The sequence below is a fragment of the Balaenoptera physalus genome, assembly GCF_965194825.1.
Source record: "Balaenoptera physalus genome assembly, chromosome: X".
In the NCBI taxonomy this organism is placed as follows: domain Eukaryota; kingdom Metazoa; phylum Chordata; class Mammalia; order Artiodactyla; family Balaenopteridae; genus Balaenoptera; species Balaenoptera physalus.
The window spans coordinates 74,774,301-74,798,501 of NC_138903.1; the positions used below are offsets into that span (position 1 = coordinate 74,774,301).

Consider the following 24,201-nt stretch of genomic DNA (forward strand, 5'->3'; position numbering starts at 1 on the left):
GAATCCAACCATGAAAAACTCCAGAGTAACTCCAGAGTCAGTTTGCACTTTCTCAATAGAATTTAATGGAAAAAACAAAACAAAACAAAAAACAAACCCTTGAATGTCAACTTAAGATCACTAGGAAATATCAGTTTATTTGCAAGATCAAATCCGTGCTTCATGACAATACTAATAAAAGAGAAAAGAAAAAAGGCACCAATGATTGTGTTAAATCATTATCTAAACTCATTTTTATGAAAGGTATATAACATTTTCTTTAAAGAATCATAAAAGCAGAAAAGATTATATAAACCAGTACCTACATAAAATTCTTGATTATCCATTTATATATATACTTATGTGTATATATATACATATGTGTATATATTCACGCTATGTATTCATAAATATATATTCACACTATGTATTCATAAATATATAATCATATCACAGATAAATAACATCCTGTAACATCAAATCCCAGAATAAAGCAGCTGTTACTGACGGATCATGTACACAAAAATAGAGCTTTCAAGCTGCTTAGAATATGAAAAAGTACTGTAAAAGAATGAAACTGAATGTCAAATGGAAGGGCTACAGAGATGATGTTTTGCTCATTTACAAATTATTTTAGAAGAAGAAAATAAATTCCATATTAAATTCATTTAGGATATAAAAAAGGATGAGTTGAAAATAAAGATGTAAGGTATGTTTTGAAAGATGCACTATGTGTGTGAAAAATATAACTTGTTCACCTTTGGAAAACATAATAAATAAATTTCAAATATTTAAAAATCTTAAAACTTGAATCAAATTACCTGAAGGGAGGGGAAGTTAAATTGATTTACAGATTTAAAAAATGTAACATTACTACTTTAAAAAGATAAAATAACTAGGCTAACCTAGGGTTGCTTAGAAAACCCCTACATTAATGGATAACAATGATTTGCTATTAGTGTATCAAATACACTTAACCAATATTGACCTCTGTTTATATTGCAATTACAGTAAGACCTCATTTATTCAGAAGCATTTCATCCACAATCAAGAATCAGGAAGTGTGCCCAACCCCCCCGAAGAAAGGCTTCAGCACCCAAGGCAGATGTTACAATACCCATAGACTAACACAACCACTTTCTCAGGACTTGGTTAATATTACATCAATTTCAACAAGCTTGGCTATCTTGTTTTCTGGCCCTCTGCAGAATCCAAGTAGCAAATAAGGGGGAAGAGCAGTGTGTGGAAAGAGCGGCCAGAAAGAACATCCTGACAGTTGCATGAAAACAGCTGGAGGAAGACATATAAAATGTAGATGCAAGAAATGATAGAAGCATGACAGTCTAGGGTCATTTAGCATAGGAACAAATAGACCTAAACACCTCAATAGGCCTCAAGGGCATCGCTGGATTACAATGAAATATAATAAATAATGTTCACAATATCCCTAAAATATAAGAAAAAGGTTAACTATATATAAAATAGGTAACTAGTAAGGACCTACTGTATAGCACAGGGAACTCTACTCAATACTCTGTAATGGCCTATATGGGAACAGAATCTAAAAAAGAATGGATATATGTATATGTATAAGTGATTCACTTTGCTGTGCACCTGAAACTAACACAACATTGTAAATCAACTATACTCCAATAAAAATTAAATTAAAAAAAGTTAGGGACCAGAAAACAAAACAAACAAACAAAAAAAGGTTAAATTATGTTTCATATATTCAGTATACTATGGCAAAGGAAATGTGTGAAACATGCTAGGAAGGTAATTATTAAAAAACTTCAATCCTAATAAATTTCAATCCTGAAAGGATACATTTCGGCTATCTGAAGAATGCATTTGAGGAGACTACAGCACCCTAGGGGGTGCTAAAAAAATGATGCATTACTGACCAGTATTTACAAGCTAATTGATATTTCTAACTGGCTCTCAAACTTCTCCTATCTAACCTCAATTCCATTGTAATGAAAACTCATTTAACAAGTCACCTAAAATATTTTCATTTTGAACAAACGGTATTTCCAGTTTCCTTAGAAGGCATCTCTGCCAGGCATTTCTGGTCTGTACGCAGATCAGAAGTCTGCTTTTGGAGCAGGAAATTATTCTGAAATAAATGCGGATAATCACTGGCTCAGTTCACCAACACATGTGTCCAAGAGTATTCATCCATGTTTTTGGAACACAACTCTATGGTTCCTACGATCTCTCTAACTCTGGTGATCAATTTTTAAGTAAAAACTAATATGTACTGAGCACTTATAAGTGCCATACACTGTTCACATGAATTTGATCCTGGTAACAGTCCTGAGGTAGGTACTATCATCATCCCTATTTTATAGATAAGGAAGCTGAGGCACAGAGAGATTAAGTAATTTGCCTAAGGTCAATCCAACTAGTATGTAAAAGAGCTGGGATTTGAACCCAGACTGTTCTCAACTACCATACAATACTGTATCGTTAGAATGCATCTTTCTTGTTAACTGAACTATACACTATCTCCATACTACCTGAAGGTAAACTTCAATTGTACACTTACGGTTTTACAAATTCTAAATCAAGCCAAATATAAGCCATGAAAATTTCTTAAATTAAGAAGACTAAAAGGTGAAAGTGAATTTAAGGCATTTTAATGTCTTAAGTACATTCTTGGCCACATACTTAAAGACTACGGTGCAGTGCAGTATTGACATAGCATTAGATGAAGAATTAAAAAGTCTAAAATATGTGATTTGTAAAAAGAAAAATTAAAATTGTTTACAAATTGAAAATATTGAGAGAATTATATGTTCTAGCTTATTACACAATGTCTAAAACATTAATATAAGATTGTCTTCGACAAAGACTACAAAATGAATTTTATGTCTGCTTCACTGAATGCAACACAGCAATTGAAAAATATTTAATATAAAGTACCAGAGTATTGGTCAACCCTGAATTATACTGTAAAAGGTCACAAATTTCTACCCTGTTCTCAATGGGAAGAAAGTAAAAGCTGGTGCTGATTCAAGAATGAGCAAGTTTGAGCAGTAGATACTCAACAGAGGTAAAGATAAACTGAGTACCAGAATTAGTCAATGAGTACTTAGTATGTGCTCAGAAAGAATAACATAAAACCTTCATTAACTAAGAGCAGAGTACCTGTGACAAATTTAAATTCCTTTGTTTTCTCATATTTATTTAAGTGGAGAAAAACACCTTTGAAATCAATAACATCATTAAAAGGAAAATAGATCATTAGATATAGATTGCTATGGCTAATGAAGAATGGACTATACTAGAGTTAGGCTTCAATAAAACCCAAACCCAGTATTTAAAGTAAAAAAAGACTTAAGGACCTACTGTATAGCACAGGGAACTATATTCAATATCTTGTAATAACCTATAATAGAAAAGAATCTGAAAAAGAATATATATATAGCTGAATCACTTTGCTGAACATCTGAAACACTGTAAATCAACTATACTTCGATTAAAAAAGACAAACTTTTACTAAACAATTCCTATTTTTTGTCTAGAAGCCATAATTTTGTCGTATGTCTTACAAACAAGCTAATTTGCTCATGAATAATGTATCTCTAAAATGCATTTCACTGTTAAACAACTGAACTATAAATCGCCAAACTTCACATCATTTTTTTCTACACATTTCATTTTATTAACTTTGAGGAATGAATTCAAGTCACAAGCCTCAATGGTATATATTTTGATTATGTTTGATTTACTCAGGTACAACTGCATTAGTTACAGTGGTTGCCAACATTTGTCTTCAAGTGATTCTTCCAAGAGGAAGAATGATGAGTTTAGATTATGATTTCAACATTACAGCCTCAATTTTTAGAACAAGTGAAGGCTTTTGGTTCCACTCAGCTGGTAATACTGATTATTATGTGCCTATCATTTATAAAATGGGACCAAAGTCTAGATGTATTTGTCTACTTAAGTAACAGTTTTAAGGGAAAATAAGCCACAGTAAACCCCACTTAATGACTAAAAAATATCAAATTTACACAACATTTAGAATTTATTCTAATACTATAATATTTTATTTTTTGATTTCTACAAAATGATGAGCACATGGATGATCATTAACAGCTCAACATCGTAATTAGTATAAATATGAGAAAACCACAACATAGCTAACCTAGATATATAAAAACAAGAACATTCAGACAGAATAGTAAAAAGTCTTCTCTCAAGAATCCTAATTGTGATAAATTCTTCTGAAGATACTTTTTTTTCCAAGTATGAGTAATGTCAAATTCTATAGTACTCCTCCCTCAAAAGGTGGGTTCTTACATCATAAATATTCAGCACTTTCACTTCTTGGTGCTTGACCTGGGAAATAATGAAAATTTTCTATGAAGAAACAATTATATAAATTTTAAAAACCTGTTCTATTGGGTTCAGGATATGCTTTATTCAAAAGGTTCAGGAAAAAAGACAAAACTCTTAAAAGAGATTTAGAAGTAAAAGTAGAGAGAAGAGAATGACTATGTAACACTGTAAGCTAAGAAATTTGTCTATAATCAGGGAGCTTCAAAAGGAAAATAAAATGAGCTGGGAACAGGTTTGGATACATAGAATAAACACATGGCATAGTCTTTTTTTTTTCTTTTTCCTGACTTAAAACAAAAAAAAAATCAAGAGAAAAGGAAAGCGTGGTTTAAAGTCTTCTGTTATATTATCAGAGTAGTTCTGTTTCAGAAGAGAAAGTAATTACCAAGAGCAGAACAACTTGTGACTAGTTGTGACATGAATGACTCAATTAGGGCAGCAATCAGAAAATACACTTTTAAAGACTTTAACGTCCAAGTTACAAATTGCTCCTGAAAGTCTGTGAACAGGCCCAAAACATAAAAAAGGAGGAGGAAAAAAAGAAGCCAAACTTTAATTAAGTAATAAAAGTGAGTGAATGGTGATGTCAGTTTCTATCTCAGTGTATTTCTTAAATCTCCTTAATATACCATATAAAGTATTAACTCTATTAAAACTATTAACTAGGACTTTTTAAATACATGCATGTTATTATAGGAAGAAAGCATACAAGATTTAAAAATGAACACGAACTTCTTTTTTTCTCTGGAACAAGGCAACCTATAAATAATAAATTCGAACTTACCTCTTTCAGTCAACCTTCCTGGAATAAGCTGCCTTACTATTGAGACTGAAAAACCAAAACCAGTCCATTTGTCTACACTGATGGCTTTATATTTATACATTGATTAAGCTATAGCAAAGATCTGTAAGATAATTTAATCACAGAAAAAAGAAGTGAGAAAGTTGGAGACAGCTTTAAAAGAAAAAGGATCTTAGCTATTTTACTTAAAATACTGTCACATACATTATTAAAAACGTATACAGGACAGGTGGCTTTTTGCACACACATGCAAAATCTGACCATTGAGGGTGTTCGATTTGTATGGGATCTTTCTAAATTCTTTAGACTAACTCCCATCCCCAACTTCTAATGAAGAAACCAAGACACAAGAAAATAATTTGTTCAAGGGTAAATAACTAATTGGAAGTAGTAATTCTGTAGACTCTTGGGCCAATATTCTCTCCACTATACCAGTATGCTCCTTAAATTTCCTATAAAGTCAAGCTGGAAATTGATTCCCACAACATTAGGTACATGAACTAGAAAACAAATAATTAAAATAATTTTTCATTTCAATTTCATGACATATTAAGACAGAGTGCTTTAAAATCCTTTGTTTTTCATTTGCTAGTGGGTAAAAAACTTCTAAGAAACTTTAGATTTTTAGCTTTAAAGTTAGAAAATGTCACTTTAGAAACAAGACTTTGCAGGTAGTTTTTTTGTTTTTGTTTTTTTTTTACTCAAAGTACTAAGCATAATGTACATATTGGGTTGACCAAAAGGTTCATTTGTTTTTTTCCATAAGATGGCTCTAGTAGCACTTAGTTGTCTTTAACTTCATTCAAAACAGTTTTCTTAGATTGTATGTGAGAGCTGTCATATCAGTGTGCATTTGCGAAAGACTTATCAAAATTGGTGAATTTTTGTGTAGCAATTTTAATATTGAACATGGAAGAAAAAAAGCAATTTTTGGCATATTATGCTTTATTATTTCAAGAAAGGTAAAAATGCAACTGAAACGCACAAAAAGATTTGTGCAGTGTATGGAGAAGGTGCTGTGACTGATCCGAACATGTCAAAAGTAGTTTGCGAAGTTTTGTGCTGGAGATTTCTCGCTGGAAGATGCTCCACAGTCAGGTAGACCAGTTGAAGTTGATAGTGATCAAATCGAGACATTAATTGAGAACAATAAACGTTATACCATGTGGGAGATAGCCGACATACTCAAAATATCCACATCAAGTGTTGAAAATCATTTGCATCAGCTTGGTTATGTTAATCGCTTTGATGTTTGGGTTCCACAAGTTAAGGGAAAAAAACCTTCTTGACCGTATTTCCGCATGCGATTCTCTACTGAAACGTTCCGTTTTTAAAACAAATTGTGACAGGCGATGAAAAGTGGATACTGTACTATAATGTGGAAGGAAAGAGATTGTGGGGCAAGCTAAATGAACCACCACCAACCACACCAAAGGCTGGTCTTCATCCAAAGAAGGTGATGTTGTGTATATGGTGGGATTGGAAGGGAGTCCTCTATTCTGAGCTCCTTCCAGAAAACCAAACGATTAATTCCAACAAGTACTGCTCCCCATTAGACCAAATGAAAGCAGCACTCGACAAAAAGCATCTGGAAATAGTAAACAGAAAATGCATAATCTTCCATCAGGATACCGCAAGACCACATGTTTTTTTGATGACCAGGCAAAAACTGTTACAGCTTGGCTGGGAAGTTCTGATTCATCCGCCGTATTCACCAGGCGTTGCACCTTCGGATTCCATTTATTTCGGTCTTCACAAAATTCTCTTAATGGAAAACGTGTCAATTCCCTGGAAGACTGTAAAAGGCACCTGGAACAGTTCTTTGCTCAAAAAGATAAAAAGTTTTGGGAAGATGGAATTATGAAGTTGCCTGAAAAATGGCAGAAGGTAGTGGAACAAAAGGGTGAATACATTGTTCAATAAAGCTCTTGGTGAAAATGAAAAATGTGTCTTATTTTTACTTAAAAACCGAAGGTACTTTTTGGCCAACCCAATACTTAAGTTCTAGGAATAGAAATGGCAAGCCATGGTTCTGTTCCTCATATTGGATAAGAAATGTAAAGCTAATTATGCTACAGCTACTCTGAGAAACAGTATAGCATGGTGGTTAAAAGTGTAAGCCCTAGAGTCAGACTGTCCGGGTTCAAATTCTGCTTCTCCCTCTTACTAAATCTGTGACCTTGGGTGAATCATTTACCTATTCTGTGTCTCAGTTTCCTTATCTGAATAATAGAAAAGACAATGGCACCTATCTCAGATTTGTTGTGAGGGATAAATTAAGTTAATCCATGTGAAGTACTTAGAACAGCGCCTGCATATATTAAGTACTTGATAAATGTTAATTATCATTATTATTAAATTGTAATAAATGTTAACTTAGAAAGAAGTTTGAGTTCTACCTAAATAGAGGAGCAAAAGCCTAAGTACATGAATGAGGCAGGGGAAGGTGATAATATTTGAACTAAGATTTGAAGGATGAACAGGCATTTAACTGGTCCGCAAGGCCAACCCTTACGAAGCTTATGACAGTCTCTGTGTGAAACGCAGGGGTGAGTAGACAAAAGTTTTCCTCACCACAAATTGTTTAATAGATACTGTCAAAGAATACACTTCATCCAAAGGCGGGGATCTCCTATATTTGGAAAGTGCAGAGATGTCCTACCACCATTTCTTACCACATAACATTGAACTCTGGAGAATTTAATAATATGAGGGAAGTTCCTTGACCTCTATAGTGATTCCATGAATAAATATAACTCTATTATATGAGAAAGCTACTAAGACAAATACATACATGTGAAATGCATTTTAGTGTTTCCCCCAAAGAATATATTGGAAATTTAACAATGTCAAAATTCCAAGGAAATGTCCTGGCGATGTTTAAAATAACTAAGATATTGCTTTTTTTAAAAAATGTGAAGGTCACAGTACCACTTCATGCTACATATGACTACAGAACACAAAGATACATGCTTTGTCCTTCTCAATCATTAGAAAGACTTTCCTGAATGAGCTGACCTGAAGAAGAGGTTTGGGGATGGGAAAGTATACACACACATAAATAAATGAATTAAGCAGGAACAGAATCCAAATGACAAAGAAGGAAGGAGCCACATGGGAAAGGGCTAACTTAAGATGGGTCACTGATTAGTATGTTGTGAGGCAATTTGGAAAAGTGGTTTAAAATTTCAGGAAATTATGTATCAAAGTAGGAAGGTTTGGTAGTAATGAAGCATAAAGAAAAATGCTCAAATTTAATGACCACTTGAAACATTTTTATATTGTAGCAGCCTGGAAATAAACACCCCAAACTGTGGATTCAATTGTACATAATCAAAATTATAACAAACATCTGGTATAGTATGTCAAATTTTGGTTACACTATTATACATGTCTGTAATATGATCCTTTATCTTTGTGGTATAACCAGTTAAATCTGTTTTTAATTCATACTGTAGAGAAATCAGAAAATCAAGGTAAACAAATTAAAAAAAACAACTAAAAGTTAGTTACTTGTCTTCCCACCATTTAGGGATAACCACTGTTATGACTATTTTGGCATATACTCTTTGGAATTTGTTTCCTATACAGTGATGTACCTATAAATACACATATGTGTCTGCATATGTATATGTAAACCCACAAATAGGTTCATCCCTCACAATACAAAATTAGTTCAAAAAATTTACTCATGACAGAAAATTTATATAAGCAAACTTTATGTTATCATTATAGTTAACAGGAAACCACAAAGTTTCTTATATACCATTTTTAAGGCTAGGATCATGTTCCATATTTTTCTTGAAGAATTCTTAGATCATTTTAGACCACAGTGGCTTCTCCTGCATTTAACACTCATTGCTTGTATCCTTAGTTTATGCTACCTTGCTTTGCTTACTGTGTTTTTGTTTTCATTTTTAGTTTATTTGTTGTTGCTTTTCTCTTCCCCAGTAAATTTAAAGCTTCCAGAGATTATAGATTATTTATCACTTTCCATCTTACTCCCAAGACCTAGGGTAATGCCCTCTACTTAACCTATGTTTTAAAAAATGCTTAGTGAACCAAGAAACATACTTGTAACACCTAAGACCAAGGGTTGATACCCTTAACGTTTATTTTTTTATGGTGAAATAATCAGGTTTATGTTTTATGTTTTATTTAGTTTTTTACTTAATTTTTTTTATTGGAGTATAGTTGATTTACAATGTTGTGCTAGTTTCTGCTGTATAGCCAAGTGAGTCAGTTATACATACACATATATCCACTCTTTTTTAGATTCTATTCCCATATAGGTCATTATAGAGTATTGAATAGAGTTCCCTGTGCTATGCAGTAGGCTCTTATTAGTTATCTATTTTATATACAGTAGTGTGTATATGTCAATCCCAATCTCCCAATTTATCTCTTCCCCCCTCCTTTCCCCTTGGTAACCACAAGTTTGTTTTCTACATCTGTGACTCAACTTCTGTTTTGTAAATAGGCTCATTTGTACCATTTTTTTTAGATTCCACATATAAGCGATATCATGTGACATCTGTCTTTCTCTGACTTACTTCACTCAGTATGACAATCTCTAGGTCCATCCATGTCACTGCGAATAGCATTATTTCATTTTTTTTATGGCTGAGTAATATTCCATTGTATATATGTACCACATCTTCTTTATCTATTCCTCTGTTGATGGACATTTAGGTTGCTTCCATGTCCTGGCTATTGTAAATAGTGCTGCAATAAACATTGAGGTGCATGTATCCTTTTGAATTATGGGTTTCTCCGGGTATATGGCCAGGAGTTGGATTGCTGGATCATATGGCAGCTCTATTTTTAGTTTTTTAAGGAACCTCCATACTGTTCTCCATAGTGGCTGTACCACTTTCTATTCCCACCAACAGTGTAGGAAGGTTCCTTTTTCTCCACACCCTCTGCAGCATTTATTGTTTGTAGATTTTTTGATGATGGCCATTCTAACCAGTGTGAGGTGATACCTCATTGTAGTGTTGATTTGCATTTCTCTAATAATTAGTGATGTTGAGCAGCTTTTCATGAATGTTTATTTTTAATTATTATTTTACCCTTAATGTTTATATTGTGCTTATAAGTTGATAAGAAAAGAATAATCAATAGACAAATGAAATGAATAAGGGATTCATAGAAAAAGTATAAATACCCAATAAACACTAAGAAAGGATGGTCAACTTCATGAATTATTAAATACACATATAAACAAAATATTTTCTACTTTCAAACTGGCAATGGAGATTTGATAAGATAATACCCAGTGCTCTTGTTTGTTTAGAGAAACAGACATGTTTGCTTATAAACTACCATTGGATATGTAAGTTGATACAACTTTGGGAGAGGGGCAATTTGACATTATATATCAAAAACCCTAAAAACTCCAGAAACTTTGGGACTTCCATTTCCAGAAAGATGGAGTAAAGGTACTCTTCTCTATTGCTCTTGCTAACTGCAGCTAAAAATCTTGGACATAATATATAAAACAAACATAAGAAAACCCTGAAGTACAGAGAAGAAAAGCAGACCAGCTAGGGACCTTGGGACCAAAGGGGGCCAACAAAATGGCAGAGTTCCCTGGGTTTTCTTTTGTTTTTTAAAATTAATTAATGAATTAATTAACTTTTGGCTGTGTTGGGTCTTCATTGCTGTGTGTGGGCTTTCCCTAGTTGTGGCGAGCAGGGGCTACTCTTCGGTGTGGTGTGTGGGCTTCTCATTGTGGTGGCTTCTCTTGTTGTGGAGCACAGACTCTAGGCGTGCGAGCTTCAGTAGTTGTGGCGCGCAGGCTCAGTAGTTATGGCTCGCGGGCTATAGAGGGCAGGCTCAGTAGTTGTGGCGCATGGGCTTAGTTGCTCCACGGCATGTGGGATCTTACTGAACCAGGGCTTGAACCTGTGTCCCCTGCATTAGCAGTCGGATTCTTAAACACTGTGCCACTGGGGAAGTCCCTCCCTGGGTTCTCTTTTTGCCTCATATATCTCAGACTGGTTACCAGAGAAACTGGCAAGCAAGAAACATCAATGGACTCAGACAAACAAAGCCCCAACAAAAGTCTACTCTCATTAGTCAGAAGACCAGGAAAGGGGCAACCGAGCAAGATAGAAAACTTTTAGACAATAGTTGTTCTACCCCAGTCAAAGACCATAGAAAAAAACCAAGGCCCCACCTCTACACTCACCATTAAAGGCTGAATGGGGAGTGTAGCCTTCCACTCTTCACCAGGCTGTAATGAGGTGCCCCAACCTCCCTGGTAGGGTGGTGTCAAAGAAGGCCAAGTATGGAGCCAGGACTTTCATCCCCACAAGGAGAAACATTCCCCATCCTCTACCATGTCAGCAGAGACCATGATGGGATCCTAGATTTCCACCCCTACCCAGCAGTAATGAGGACCGCTCCCCAGCCCCAATGTGGTGGTATCATAGGAGGCCAAATGGAGAGTGAAGTCTCTCACCATTGCCTGAGTAATGAGGCCACACCTTCTCCCCACGGTGTCATTGAGGCCATGTGGGGAGCAGTGTCGAGACACTGCTGCTCCTCCTAGCCAGGTTGGACTGAGTGGAGGCCTAGTGGAGAGCTGGCACTACAATCACTCAGCAGTAATAAGGAAGTTCTCCAACCTCTGGGTGCCAGGAGAGGCCAAGTGGGGAACCAGGACTTCCACGTCCACCTGGCAGTAACAAGGGAGCACTCCCTTTCCCCACCAGAGCAGTGTCAGAGGAAGCCTAAGAATAAGATCTAAGTCCCATTATATAACAAAAATTCCTGGGTATCAATCCAAAATTACTCATTATACCAAGAACCAGGAAAACCTCAACTTGAATAAGAAAAGACAATCAGCAGATGCCAACATGACACAGCTGCTGTACTTGTCTGAATATTTAATGTAGCAATCATAAAAGTGCATCAGGGACTTCCCTGGTGGCACAGTGGTTAAGAATACGCCTGCCAATGCAGGGGACATGGGTTTGATCCCTGGTCTGGGAAAAATCCCACACGCCGCGGAGCAACTAAGTCCGTGCACCACAACTACTGAGCCTGTGCTCTAGAGTCCATGAGCCACAACTAACTGAGCCCATGCGCCACAACTACTGAGCCCACACACCGCAACTACTGAAGCCCGCGTGCCTAGAGCCCATGCTCTGCAACAAGAGAAGCCACCGCAATGAGAAGCCTGCGCACTACAACGAAGAGTAGCCCCTGCTCACCGCAACTAGAGAAAGCTCGTGTGCAGCATTGAAGACCCAATGCAGCCAAAAAAAAAAAAAAAAAAAAAAGCATCAATGACCAATTACAAACATACATGCTGGAAACAAATGAAACAAACTGTCTCAGCAAAGAAAGATAAATTGTTCATTTCTGTTTACAAAGCACAATATACATAATCATTATAATTTATAGATAGCTTAAGAAAAAAAAGCGTTCCTTAAATCCAGAAAAAAAGAACATTAAAACATTAACAGTACTCTAAAAAATAAAAAGTCACAACCATCCCTCATCAGTTCGTTCCATCTTAGTAATGAATTCTTGTTCTAATCAATAATGGGTTAGTCGTCTCCTGATACCTGCTTCTTCACTAGAGTTCTGAAAATCCTGATGCATTCCACAAGTAACAAGTAGAAGATTTAAAGAAGAACCAAATGGAAAATTTTAAACCAAAAATGTAATAATTAAAATTTTAAAACATAATGGATGGGTCCAAGAGCAGAATGGAATGCACAGACGAAAGAATCAGTGAACTTAAAAGTAGAACTGTAGAAACATGACACAATATGAACAAAAGAGAGAAAATAGACTATATGAACATGAACAGAAATACATGTAGTTTGGGCTCTTCTTGCTCTTTGTACTATCTTTGTACTCTCTGTATCAATACTATCTTAGTATTGTTACACTTTGGCTATACTCCTTCATATAATCCACTGTGTCTAGCAGGGTACACTGCTGTCAATAGGTGTAATAAATATCTTTGAATAAAAAAAATGAACAGAGCCTCAGAGACATGTGGAACTATAGTGAAAGATCTAATAGACATGTTTCCTCCCAGAAGAAGGAGGAGAAAGAGGGTTGGCTGAAAAGTACTCAAAGAAATAAAGGATGAAAATTTCCCAAATCTGACAAAATATATAAGCCTGCAGATTCAAGAAGCTGCACAAATTCAAAACTTAATTCCAAAATTAATTAATTTTGGAATTAATTTAATTCCAAAATTAAAGACTAAGAAAAAAATCTTGAAAGCAGCCTTCAGAGAAAAACAAACAAACAAACACTAGCTGTAGGGGAAAAACAAACAACAGCAGATTTCTCATGAGAAACCATGAAGGCCAGAAGAAAGTATACCTTACCATGGAATACTACTCTGCAATAAACAGGAATGAACTATTGATACATGCAACAAGTTGGTTGATCCTTAACGAAATTACACCGAGTGAAAAAAGTCAATCTCAAAAGATTACATACTGTATGATTCCTTTTATATGACATTCTCAAAATGGCAAAATTATTGAGACGGAAAAAGGATTAGTGGTTGCCAGGGATTAGGTAACAGGTGTGGGGAAGGAGGGATTTGGTTGTGGCTATAAAAGGGCAACAACAGGGATCCTTGTGGTAATGTCATAAGAATCTACACATGTGATAAAACTGCATACACACATTGTACCAGTGTCACATTCCTGGTTTTGATATCGCACTATATTGGAAGAAACTGGATGAAGGATACATGGGACTTTTCTGTACTATCTTTGCAAATTCCTATAAATCTATAATTATTCCAAAATTTTAAAAAAATCCATACACTTTGACCCAATAATTCCACTAAAAAAAAATCTTACAAAAAATAATGGATGCTCACAAATATTTACTTATAAAGATGGCTGTTTGTTACAGGACTATCAAGTAAAAATTTTCAAAACAATCCAACATCATGGGATTAAATAAAAATGGCATATCCACAATCATTGAAAATTACATCATAGACATGCAAAAAGATTTTTGTTGCATTATTAAGTCTTTTTAAAAAGCAGATTATAAAACAGTGTATAAATTAGTATTGCATTTTTATGAAAATATACATGCATACACAAACAAAAAAAGACAAACATAATCAAGTATTTATCATTTCTAGGTAGAAAGATTATAGTAATTTTACTTTTCTTTTTTTACATCTTCCAAATTGTCAACAGTGAATATGTATTATTAGACTGGGAATACGAAATATTTCACATAGAAAAATAATCAATAAAAAAAATTTACAAAAATATTCACAAACATAAAATAAATGCAATTTAGAAAACTAAAAATGTGCAGTTTTATTTTATACTTAAGATGCTAACACAGATAAAAAGACACACACAAAAACTGGCTAAAGTAATAGGGGAAAAATAATACGGATAGCTGCCATGGTAAAGACTTCCCTGTATCACTATAAAAGGAAAAAAACCTTCTCTGAGCTACTTTTTCAAAGGGAAATTTAGGATTACAGCAATATTGGATAAGTTTTCTTCCCTCTCCCTGCTGGCATCAAGCTCTCACTTCTCTTTGACCACATTTTTGTCATTTTTTTTAAGTAATAGCACTACACTTGTAAACATAGTCAAGTGTTCCTTGACTAGGCCAAACCAGATTAGTCTTCTGCTTCTCATAATTCATGTAACAGTTTCAGTAAAACTTAATATAAGTTTATAGAATTTAAAAACATCCTAGCTAATGATACTGTTATGTTTTCCTCCTATGACTCTCTAGTGTCTAGTTTGTTGGTACCTCTCTTGTGGTATTTTAATAGTCTGCCTCTTACAGCTACTTCTGTGTTTGTCTTATCTGTCCCACTAGATTGTGAGTCCTCGAAGTTCATGGCCTATGTTGTATTCATCTTTATCTATCCTGATATGCCTACCAGAGCACACAGTTAATATTGTCTTGTTCCATTAGATGTGCAGTAAGATTATGAATACTTCAAATCAGGAATGTCAGCCTCTGTTCCTTTATAAACCCCACAAGTACAGTTTAGGTCTAGGCATAGTGATGGCTAATGTATACATGCTGATTTCAACTTACTGAAACATCTTTAAGAAATATGTTGTAGGAGGCATGATACATGAGAGTGGTGAGACAGAAATTTTGATACACACAAAAGAACAGATAGATTAATTAGTCCCTAACTTTAGTCTCATGAAAAAGAAATACATTGAAGATTTATACATGGTAGAAATTCAGTAACTAGATTAAGAATTCGAAGGAAAAGTAAAGAGGAAAACTAGTAGTTTAGTTTAAGTTTAAGAAAATAAATTTTGTGAAAGTAAGTTTCCAATAAACTTAAAAAAATTAAAGAAAGAATCCTTGCAAAGGATCTTGGAACTAGACCTCTGTGAACTGGCTCTTTCAGTTTGTCCACTTAAAAGGAATAATAGGAGGACCTACAAGATGGCGGAGGAGTAAGACGTGGAGATCACCTTCCTCCTCACAAATACATCGAAAATACATCTACATGTGGAACAACTCATACAGAACACCTACTGAACACTGGCAGAAGACCTCAGATCTCCCAAAAGGCAAGAAACTCCCCACGTACCTGGGTAGGGCAAAAGAAAAAAGAAAAAACAGACACAAAAGAATAGGGACGGGACCTGCACCTCTGGGAGGAAGCTGTGAAGCAGGAAAACTTTCCGCACACTAGGGAGCCCCTTTGCGGGTGGAGACTGCGGGTGGGCCGGGGGAAAGCTTCGGAGCCATGGAGGAGAGTCCAGCAACAGTGGTGCAGAGGGCAAAGCGGAGAGATTCCCGCACGGAGGATCAGTGCCGACCAGCACTCACCAGCCTGAGAGGCTTGTCTGCTCACCCGCTGCGGCCGGTGGCGGGTGGGAGCTGAGGCTCGGGCTCAGGGAGAGGACTGGGGTTAGCTGCATGAACACAGCCTAAAGGGGGCTAGTGCGCCACAGCTAGCTGGGAGGGAGTCTGGGAGAAACTCTGGACCTGCCTAAGAGGCAACAGACCGTTGTTTCGGGGAGCGCGAGGAGAGGGGATTCCTTCCCTGTCTGCCCACAGAAGGCAGAGCACCGCTTAAACGAGCTCCAGAGACGGGCGTGAGCTGCGGCTATCAGCTCAGACACCAGAGGTGGGCATGAAATGCTAACGCTGCTGCTGCAGCCACCAAGAAGCCACCAAGAATCCTGTGTGCAAGCACAGGTCACTATCCACACACCGCCGCACCACCCCGTGAGCCTGTGCAGCCCACCACAGCCAGGGTCCCATGATCCAGGGACAATTTCCCCAGGAGAACACACGCCTCAGGCTGTTGCAATGTCACTCTGGCCTCTGCTGCTGAAGGCTCGCCCCGCATTCCAATTATAACTACCGTACCCCTCCCTCCCTCCGGCCTGAGTGAGCCAGAGGCCCCTAATCAGCCGATGCTTTAACTCCGTCCTGTCTGGGTGGGAACAGAAGCCTGAGGGCAAACTACATGCAGAGGAGAGGCTAACTCCAAAGCTGAACCCCAGGAGTTGTGCAAACAAAGAAGAGAAAGGGAAATTTCTCCTTGCAGCCTCAGGAGCAGCAGATTAAATCCCCACAATCAACTTGAGGTACCCGCATCTGTGGAATACCTGAATAGACAAGGAATCAACCCAAAATTGAGGTGATGGACTGTGGGAGCGACTGTAGACTTGGGGTTTGCTGTCTGTGACTGACTTGTTTCTGAATTTTATGTTTATCTTAGTATAGTTTTTAGCACTTGTTATCATTGGTGGATTTGTTGGTTTTGTTGCTCTCTCATTTTTTTAAGTACATTTTTATTTTTATTACTTTATTTGTTTTTATTTTATTATTTTTTTTTCCAATTTTTTTTTCTTTCTCTTTTTGTCCCTTTTCTTCTGAGCTGTGTGGCTGCCAGGGTCTTGGTGCTCCACCCAGGCGTCAGGGCTGTGCCTCTGAGGTGGGAGAGCCGAATTTAGGACACTGGACCACCAGAGACCTCCCGGCTCCATGTAATATTAATTGGCGAGAGCTATCCCAGAGATCTCCGTCTAAAAGCTAAGACCCGGCTCCACCCAATGGCCAGCAAGCTCCAGTGCTGGACACCTCATGCCAAACAACTGGCAAGACAGGAACACAACCCCACCCATGAACAGAGAGGCTGCCTAAAAGCATAATAAGTTCACAGACACCCCAAAACACACCGCCGGACGCAGTCCTCCCCCCAAAAAAGACAAGATCCAGCCTCATCCACCAGAACACAGGCACCTGTCCCCTCCACTAGGAAGCCTACAAAACCCACTGAACCAACCTTACCCACTGGGAGCAGACACCAAAAACAACGGGAACTACAAACCTGCAGACTACAAAAAAGAGACCCCAAACACAGTAAGTTAAGCAAAATGAGAAGACAGAGAAATACACAGCAGATGAAGGAGCAACGTAAAAACCCACCAGACCAAACAAATGAAGAGGAAAAAGACGGTCTACCTGAAAAAGAATTCAGAGTAATGTTAGTAAACATGATCCAAAATCTTCGAAAAAGAATGGAGAAAATACAAGGAACATTTAACAAGGACTAGAAGAACTACAGAGCAAACAAAGAAGGATGAACAACACCATAAATGAAATTAAAAATTCTCTAGAAGGAATCAACAGCAGAATAACTGAGGCAGAAGACCTGATAAGTGACCTGGAAGATAAACTAGTGGAAAAAATTACCACAGAGCAGAATAAAGAAAAAAGAATGAAAAGAATTGAGGACAGTCTCAGAGACCTCTGGGACAACATTAAACGCACCAACATTCAAATTATAGGGGTCCCAGAAGAAGAAAAAGAGAAAAAGAAAGTGTCTGAGAAAATATTGGAAGAAATTATAGTTGAAAACTTTCCTAACATGGGAAAGGAAATAGTCAATCAAGTCCAGGATGTGCAGAGAGTCCCATACAGGATAAATCCAAGGAGAAACATGCCAAGACACATATTAATCAAAATATCAAAAATTAAATACAAAAAAATATTAAAAGCAGCAAGGGAAAAACAACAAATAACATACAAGGGAATCCCCATAAGCTTAACAGCTGATCTTTCATCAGAAACTTTGGAAGCCAGAAGGGAGTGGCAGGACATATTTAAAGTGATGAAAGGGAAAAACCTACAACCAAGATTACTCTACCCAGCAAGGATCTCATTCAGATTCAATGGAGAAATCAAAACCTTTACAAACAAGCAAAAGCTAAGAGAATTCAGCACCACAAAACCAGCTCTACAACAAATGCTAAAGGAACTTCTCTAGGCAGGAAACACAAGAGAAGGAAAAGACCTACAAAAACAAACCCAAAACAATTAAGAAAATGGTAATAGGAACATACATATTGATAATTACCTTAAATGTAAATGGATTAAATGCTCCAACCAAAAGACATAGACTAGCTGAATGGATACAAAAACAAGACCTGTATGTAGGCTGTCTACAAGACACCCACTTCAGACCTAGGGACACATACAGACCGAAAGTGATGGGATGGGAAAAGATATTCCATGCAAATGGAAATGACAAGAAAGCTGGAGTAGCAATTCTCATACCAGACAAAATAGACTTTAAAATAAAGACTATTACAAAAGAAAAAGAGGATACTACATAATGATCAAGGGATCAATCCAAGAAGATATAACAATTGGAAATATTTCTGCACCCAACATAGGAGCACCTCAAAACATAAGGCAAATGCTAACAGGCATAAAAGGGGAAATCAACAGTAACACAATACTACTAGGGGACTTTAACACCCCATTTTCACCAATGGACAGATCATCCAAATGAAAATAAATAAGGAAACACAAGCTTTAAATGACACATTAAACGCAATGGACACTATAAAACCCTTAGAGGAAAATATAGGCAGAACACTCTATGACATAATCACAACAAGATCCTTTTTGACCACCTCCTAGAGAAATGGAAATAAAAACAAAAATAAACAAATGGGACCTAATGAAACTTAAAAGCTTTTCCACAGCAAAGGAAACCATAAACAAGACCAAAAGATAACCCTCAGAATGGGAGAAAATATTTTCAAACGAATTAACTGACAAAGGATTAATCTCCAAAATTTACAAGCAGCTCATGCAGCTCAATATCAAAAAAACAAACAACCCAATCACAAAATGGGCAGAAGACCTAAATAAACATTTCCCCACACAAGATACATGGATTGCCTACAAACACATGAAAAGATGCTCAACATCACTAATCATTAGAGAAATGCAAATCAAAACTATAATGAGGTATCACCTCACACTGGTCAGAATGGTCATCATCAAAAAACCTACAAACAGTAAATGCTGGAGAGGGTGTGGAGAAAAGGGAACACTCTTGCACTGTTAGTGGGAATGTAAATTGATACAGCCACTATGGAGAACAGTATGGAGGTTCCTTAAAAAACTAAAAATAGAACTACCATATGACCCAGCAATCCCACTACTGGGCATATACCCTGAGAAAACCATAATTCAAAAAAAGTCATGTATCACAATGTTCATTGCAGCACTATTTACAATAGCCAGGACATGGAAGCAACCTAAGTGTCCATCAACAGATGAATGGCTAAAGAAAATGTGGCACATATATACAATGGAATATTATTCGGCCATAAAAAGAAATGATATTGAATCCTCCGTAGTGAGGTGGATAGACCTAGAGTCTGTCATACAGAGTGAAGTAAGTCAGAAAGAGAAAAACAAATACCATATGCTAACACATATACATGGAATCTAAAAAAAAAAAAGGTTCTGATGAACTTAGAGGCCGGATAGGAATAAAGATGCAGAGAATGGACTTCAGGACATGGGGAGGGGGAAGGGTAAGCTGGGACAAAGTGAGAGAGTAGCATTAACATATATACACTACCAAATGTAAAACAGATAGCTAGTGGGAAGCAGCCACATAGCACAGGGAGATCAGCTGGGTGCTTTGTGACCACCTAGAGGGGTGGTATAGGGAGGGTGGGAGGGGACCCAAGAGGGAGGGGATATGGGGATATATGTATACATATAGCAGATTCACTTTGATATACAGCAGAAACGAACACAACATTGTAAACAATTATACTCCAATAAAGATGTTGAAAGAAAGAACTGGAAAGTCATAGAAATCCTTTCACAGGAGAGGTTAACAATGGTGCCTGTGAAGATTTAGCCATAGAAATGTTTAGAGGCAAGGGGAAAGTATGAAATGACTTACTGTATGAACATACACTGTTTGAACAAATACTGTGAATTAAAAAGAAAAATATATATATATATGGCAAAACTCTATTAACACAACCCTGACAACGGTAACAACAGCTGTCCCCGTTTACTTCCTAAACAAACACAAAAGACAAAATACCAGACTCTGTTGTGCTTACATGTGCCTTTCATGCATGTCATTGTTGAGGAACATAACTCAATGACCCGAACAGCAAAAGCTCCTGGTTCTTCTGCTGGCACTGTCAAAATGGAAATCTAAAAAAGCAGAAACAAAATATCAGACATAGCTGTTAGATCTCATTTTCATTCTTCTATCATTGGAGTGCAATTAACTTCCAAACCGAGTGTCTTTTTTCAAACACTCATTGATGTTTGAAAAACACTGATCTGGAAGGATTGAATTTTAGAACACAGTTTGAAACATAAAGCATGCACATGTGTCCTAATGTCCAGTTTCTGCATTACTGATATATTTACATATGTTGTATATTGCAGTCCTTTAATTTGTAGACAATAAATATTTCAAATATCTTTAATATTTATTAAATCCTTCACTTACTACATATTTTCAAAGGATATGATTAATTACTTCTGAGTTGTATGCACTTCACCGTTTGAAATCAGAGCACATTAAATTAATTTTGATTATTCATATTGGCTAAAAATAGCAGTTATAGAGCACTAAAAATTTAAAATGTTACGAATCGCAAAGAAATTGAAATAAGCAAAGTATATGTCAAAATATACCAAAGTACAGCTAAACATATACCAAAATGTTTCAAAATGAATGGCTTCAAAGTAATTTAAGGACTCCATTAATATGTAGTATGCTGCCCTAGGTACCACTCATATGCTATATGGCTTTATATTTAAAAGACTTTAAATAACTACCAGGTCAGTGTTTCTCTACAGAACCAAAAGCTTCAATATTAATTCTCAATTTAATCTTCAATCTGAGGAAACTATATCATTTTATATAGGAAACATTGCCAAAAAGTAAAGCCCTATTTGTACTTTTACCTGTGAGCATTATGCTTAGATTTTTGACTGGCAATGTCACATTGATAGCCTACCGAGGAAATGCCTACAAGTTCTGAAAATAGAAATTATTTTGATAATCATGACTATCTTACTATCATTACCTGTATATACATTTTGGGTTTTACAATGTCTCAAAAATTGTGTTCTCCATATTCCTCTTAACTCCTTTTGCTGCTGTCTATGATAAAAAGTGTTGTACTTTAGCATTAAAGAGAGAAGAACCACTAAAACATGGATTTAATGTTGTATGATAATTATCAAATGACTATGACTAAAAAAATGTGTATAACTGGAAAGGTATCTTAAGGACTGTATCAACACGTAATTATTTCTTTTGTTTCCTACAACTATCATCTATATTTTTTTTAAAAATTGAGATACAATCAGTGACCCCCTACCACAGTGCCTTCTGTCTGAACTCTGAGAATGTAACTGTCTTAAGTCTCAGAGAGATTATAACAGCCATCAAAAGATAATTCCTTCAACACTTTAATACCACTTCCATAAAATTTATCTAGACCGACACCTACTCTTTCCTCTAAGTCTCATCATTTTATTTGTGCTTCAAAAATTTAAAAAGGGGAAAAAAACTCATACAGGAAACAAAAAAAGGCAGGCCAGGTGTACATTTTAGATTGATCTCTCTGATGGCTGTGTGGAGGATAGATTTATAGGAGACAAGATGAGAAGCAGCGTGACCAGTTAGAAGGAAGAGGTGCTGAGTTCCAAAACTGGAGCAGTGAGAATAAGGATCAAGAGGAAAAGCAGACTGGAGCAACTTTTAGGATGTACAGTTACAAGGACCTGGAGGCTCATGAGATGTCAGAGATAGGAGGAAGAAGTTGTTGTTGGAAGGATGTAAGTGCTTTCATGGAAGTAGGAAGCGATGGATGAGTAGTTTGGAGAGGGAAGACGGTGAGTTCAGGTCTGAGTATGTTCAGTTTGAGGAGTCCTTGGGACAGATGTCCAGTAGGAAATTTGGCCTGTGGGCCAAAAGTCCTGGGAGATATACAAGTGGAAGGCTGTCACCAACTTTTATGCAGAGTTGGAACCGTAAGAGTACATGAAGTCAAGCAGCAAGTGTGCAAAGAATAACAGATATGGTGGGCTGAGCTGAGAACCCCGAGGAGGCCCAATATTTAAGAGGAGGATAGAGCCCACAGAGGAGGCAGAGAGGGAATAGCCAGAGAGTTATGAGGAAAACCAGGAGAACACAGTGTCATGGAAGCCAAAGGAGTAGAGAGTTTCAAGAGAAAGGGAATAATCAACACTGTCAAATATATCAGAAAAGACCTAGTAAACAAAACCCAAAAAACGCCCTGGTCTTGACTAGTACAAAGTTATTAATAAACTTACCAAGAGAAACTATGGTAGGAATGTGAGGGTAGAAGCCAGGTTGGTCTAGAAATGAATGAGAGGTAAGGAGCTGGAGGCAGCAAGTAGAGATACCGTCTCAAAAATGTTGACAGGGGAGAGATTGGATACTAGCTACAGATGGGGGCAGACTCAAGGGAGCATTTTCTGTTTGTCTTATTATTTTAATTTTTGGAACAGAAAATGCTAATACATGTGTATAGGTTGAGGGGAAGGTGCCAATAGTGGGGAGAGGCTGAAAGTGTAGGAGAGAGAGCAGGCATACAGGGTGGTGTGGGTGCATGTGTGTGTCAAGGGTGCTGGTGAAAGGGCTTGGCCTTGGACAAGGAGGGGAGCCCTCTCATTAGTCTCTGTGCTGGTGTACATAAGTGGTGGGTGGTCGGGCAGGAGGTCAAAGGGCACTGTGCTTAGTAGGTGTCCTTACTTTTCTCAGCAAAGTGATGGGGGAGAGTGAGAGGGCTAAAGGTGGGTAAAATAGTGAAAATTTGGACTAGGTTCTGAGGGGAGAGGGCACTGTCTGAGCCAGTGAGGAGCTAAATGGTGATGGGTACTGAGGGTCCTGTTGGATGAGGTTGGTGCCCCCAACACTGTGATGGCACCAGTCTGTCTGGTTGTACTGTTTTCCCAATCAGCCCTTAGTGATCCAGGTGTAGATCCCAGCTTCATCCAGGGATGGGACTTTCCTCTGTGGGTGCAGAGGAAGAACATGGCTACACGGGAATTGAAGGTGTTGGAGAAAGAGCAGTTCAGAAGATCCACCATGTGGTCTAGGACACGGAAAAGGAAGAGGGCAGAAGGGAGCTGGTAATCCCGGAAGAAACAGAGGGAACAAGGAATTGTAGGTCTCTTTTAATAGGTCAATGAGTAGGCTGGGTGGGGGTAAGAGAATGAGAAAGCTGGAAGGATCAGAGCAGATTAATGCCACTGTAAACCCATGACCTCCAGACTCAATTGGACCCCTCAACACTGCCCAGCCATCTGACCACGAGAAAGGTCACTCTCCACGGTGATTATTTTACACCTTTCCATGAGCTTTGACCCATCCCCACACTCACACCCCCATTCTCAGGAGATAACCTCACCTTGTAATTTAAAAAGTAAATAAAACCCATCAGATGGGAACTCCCAAACCTACAAATTCTCCTGCATTCACCCTCTTATTTCAAAGTGTCTCACATCCCATCTAAGGGCAATGTTTTTTACCTGTTCTCTGAATCCCATCCTCTCCAGCCTTTATCTGGACCTTGCTGCATCAATTATCCTCCTTTTCTCCTGGGAATCCTCAACCTCTCCCTCTCTACTGGCCCCTTCCCCATCAGTTGAAATATACTCTAATACAGGGGGCCCCAACCCCCGGGCCACGGATGGGTACCGGTGTCTGTGGCCTGTTAGGAACCGGGCCACACAGCAGGAGGTGAGCAGCAGGCAAG

At 37.3% G+C, this 24,201-nt stretch overlaps 1 protein-coding gene across 1 annotated transcript in view; it reads right to left on the minus strand.

Moving 5' to 3' along the window:
* Nucleotides 1–24,201, minus strand: part of CHM (CHM Rab escort protein) — a 316,852-nt gene that overhangs the window by 153,475 nt on the left and 139,176 nt on the right. The window contains exon 12 of the mRNA XM_082447407.1: nt 20,515–20,611. Within this exon, the coding sequence (XP_082303533.1) occupies nt 20,515–20,611 (97 nt within the window). The remainder of the gene's footprint in view (nt 1–20,514; nt 20,612–24,201) is intronic.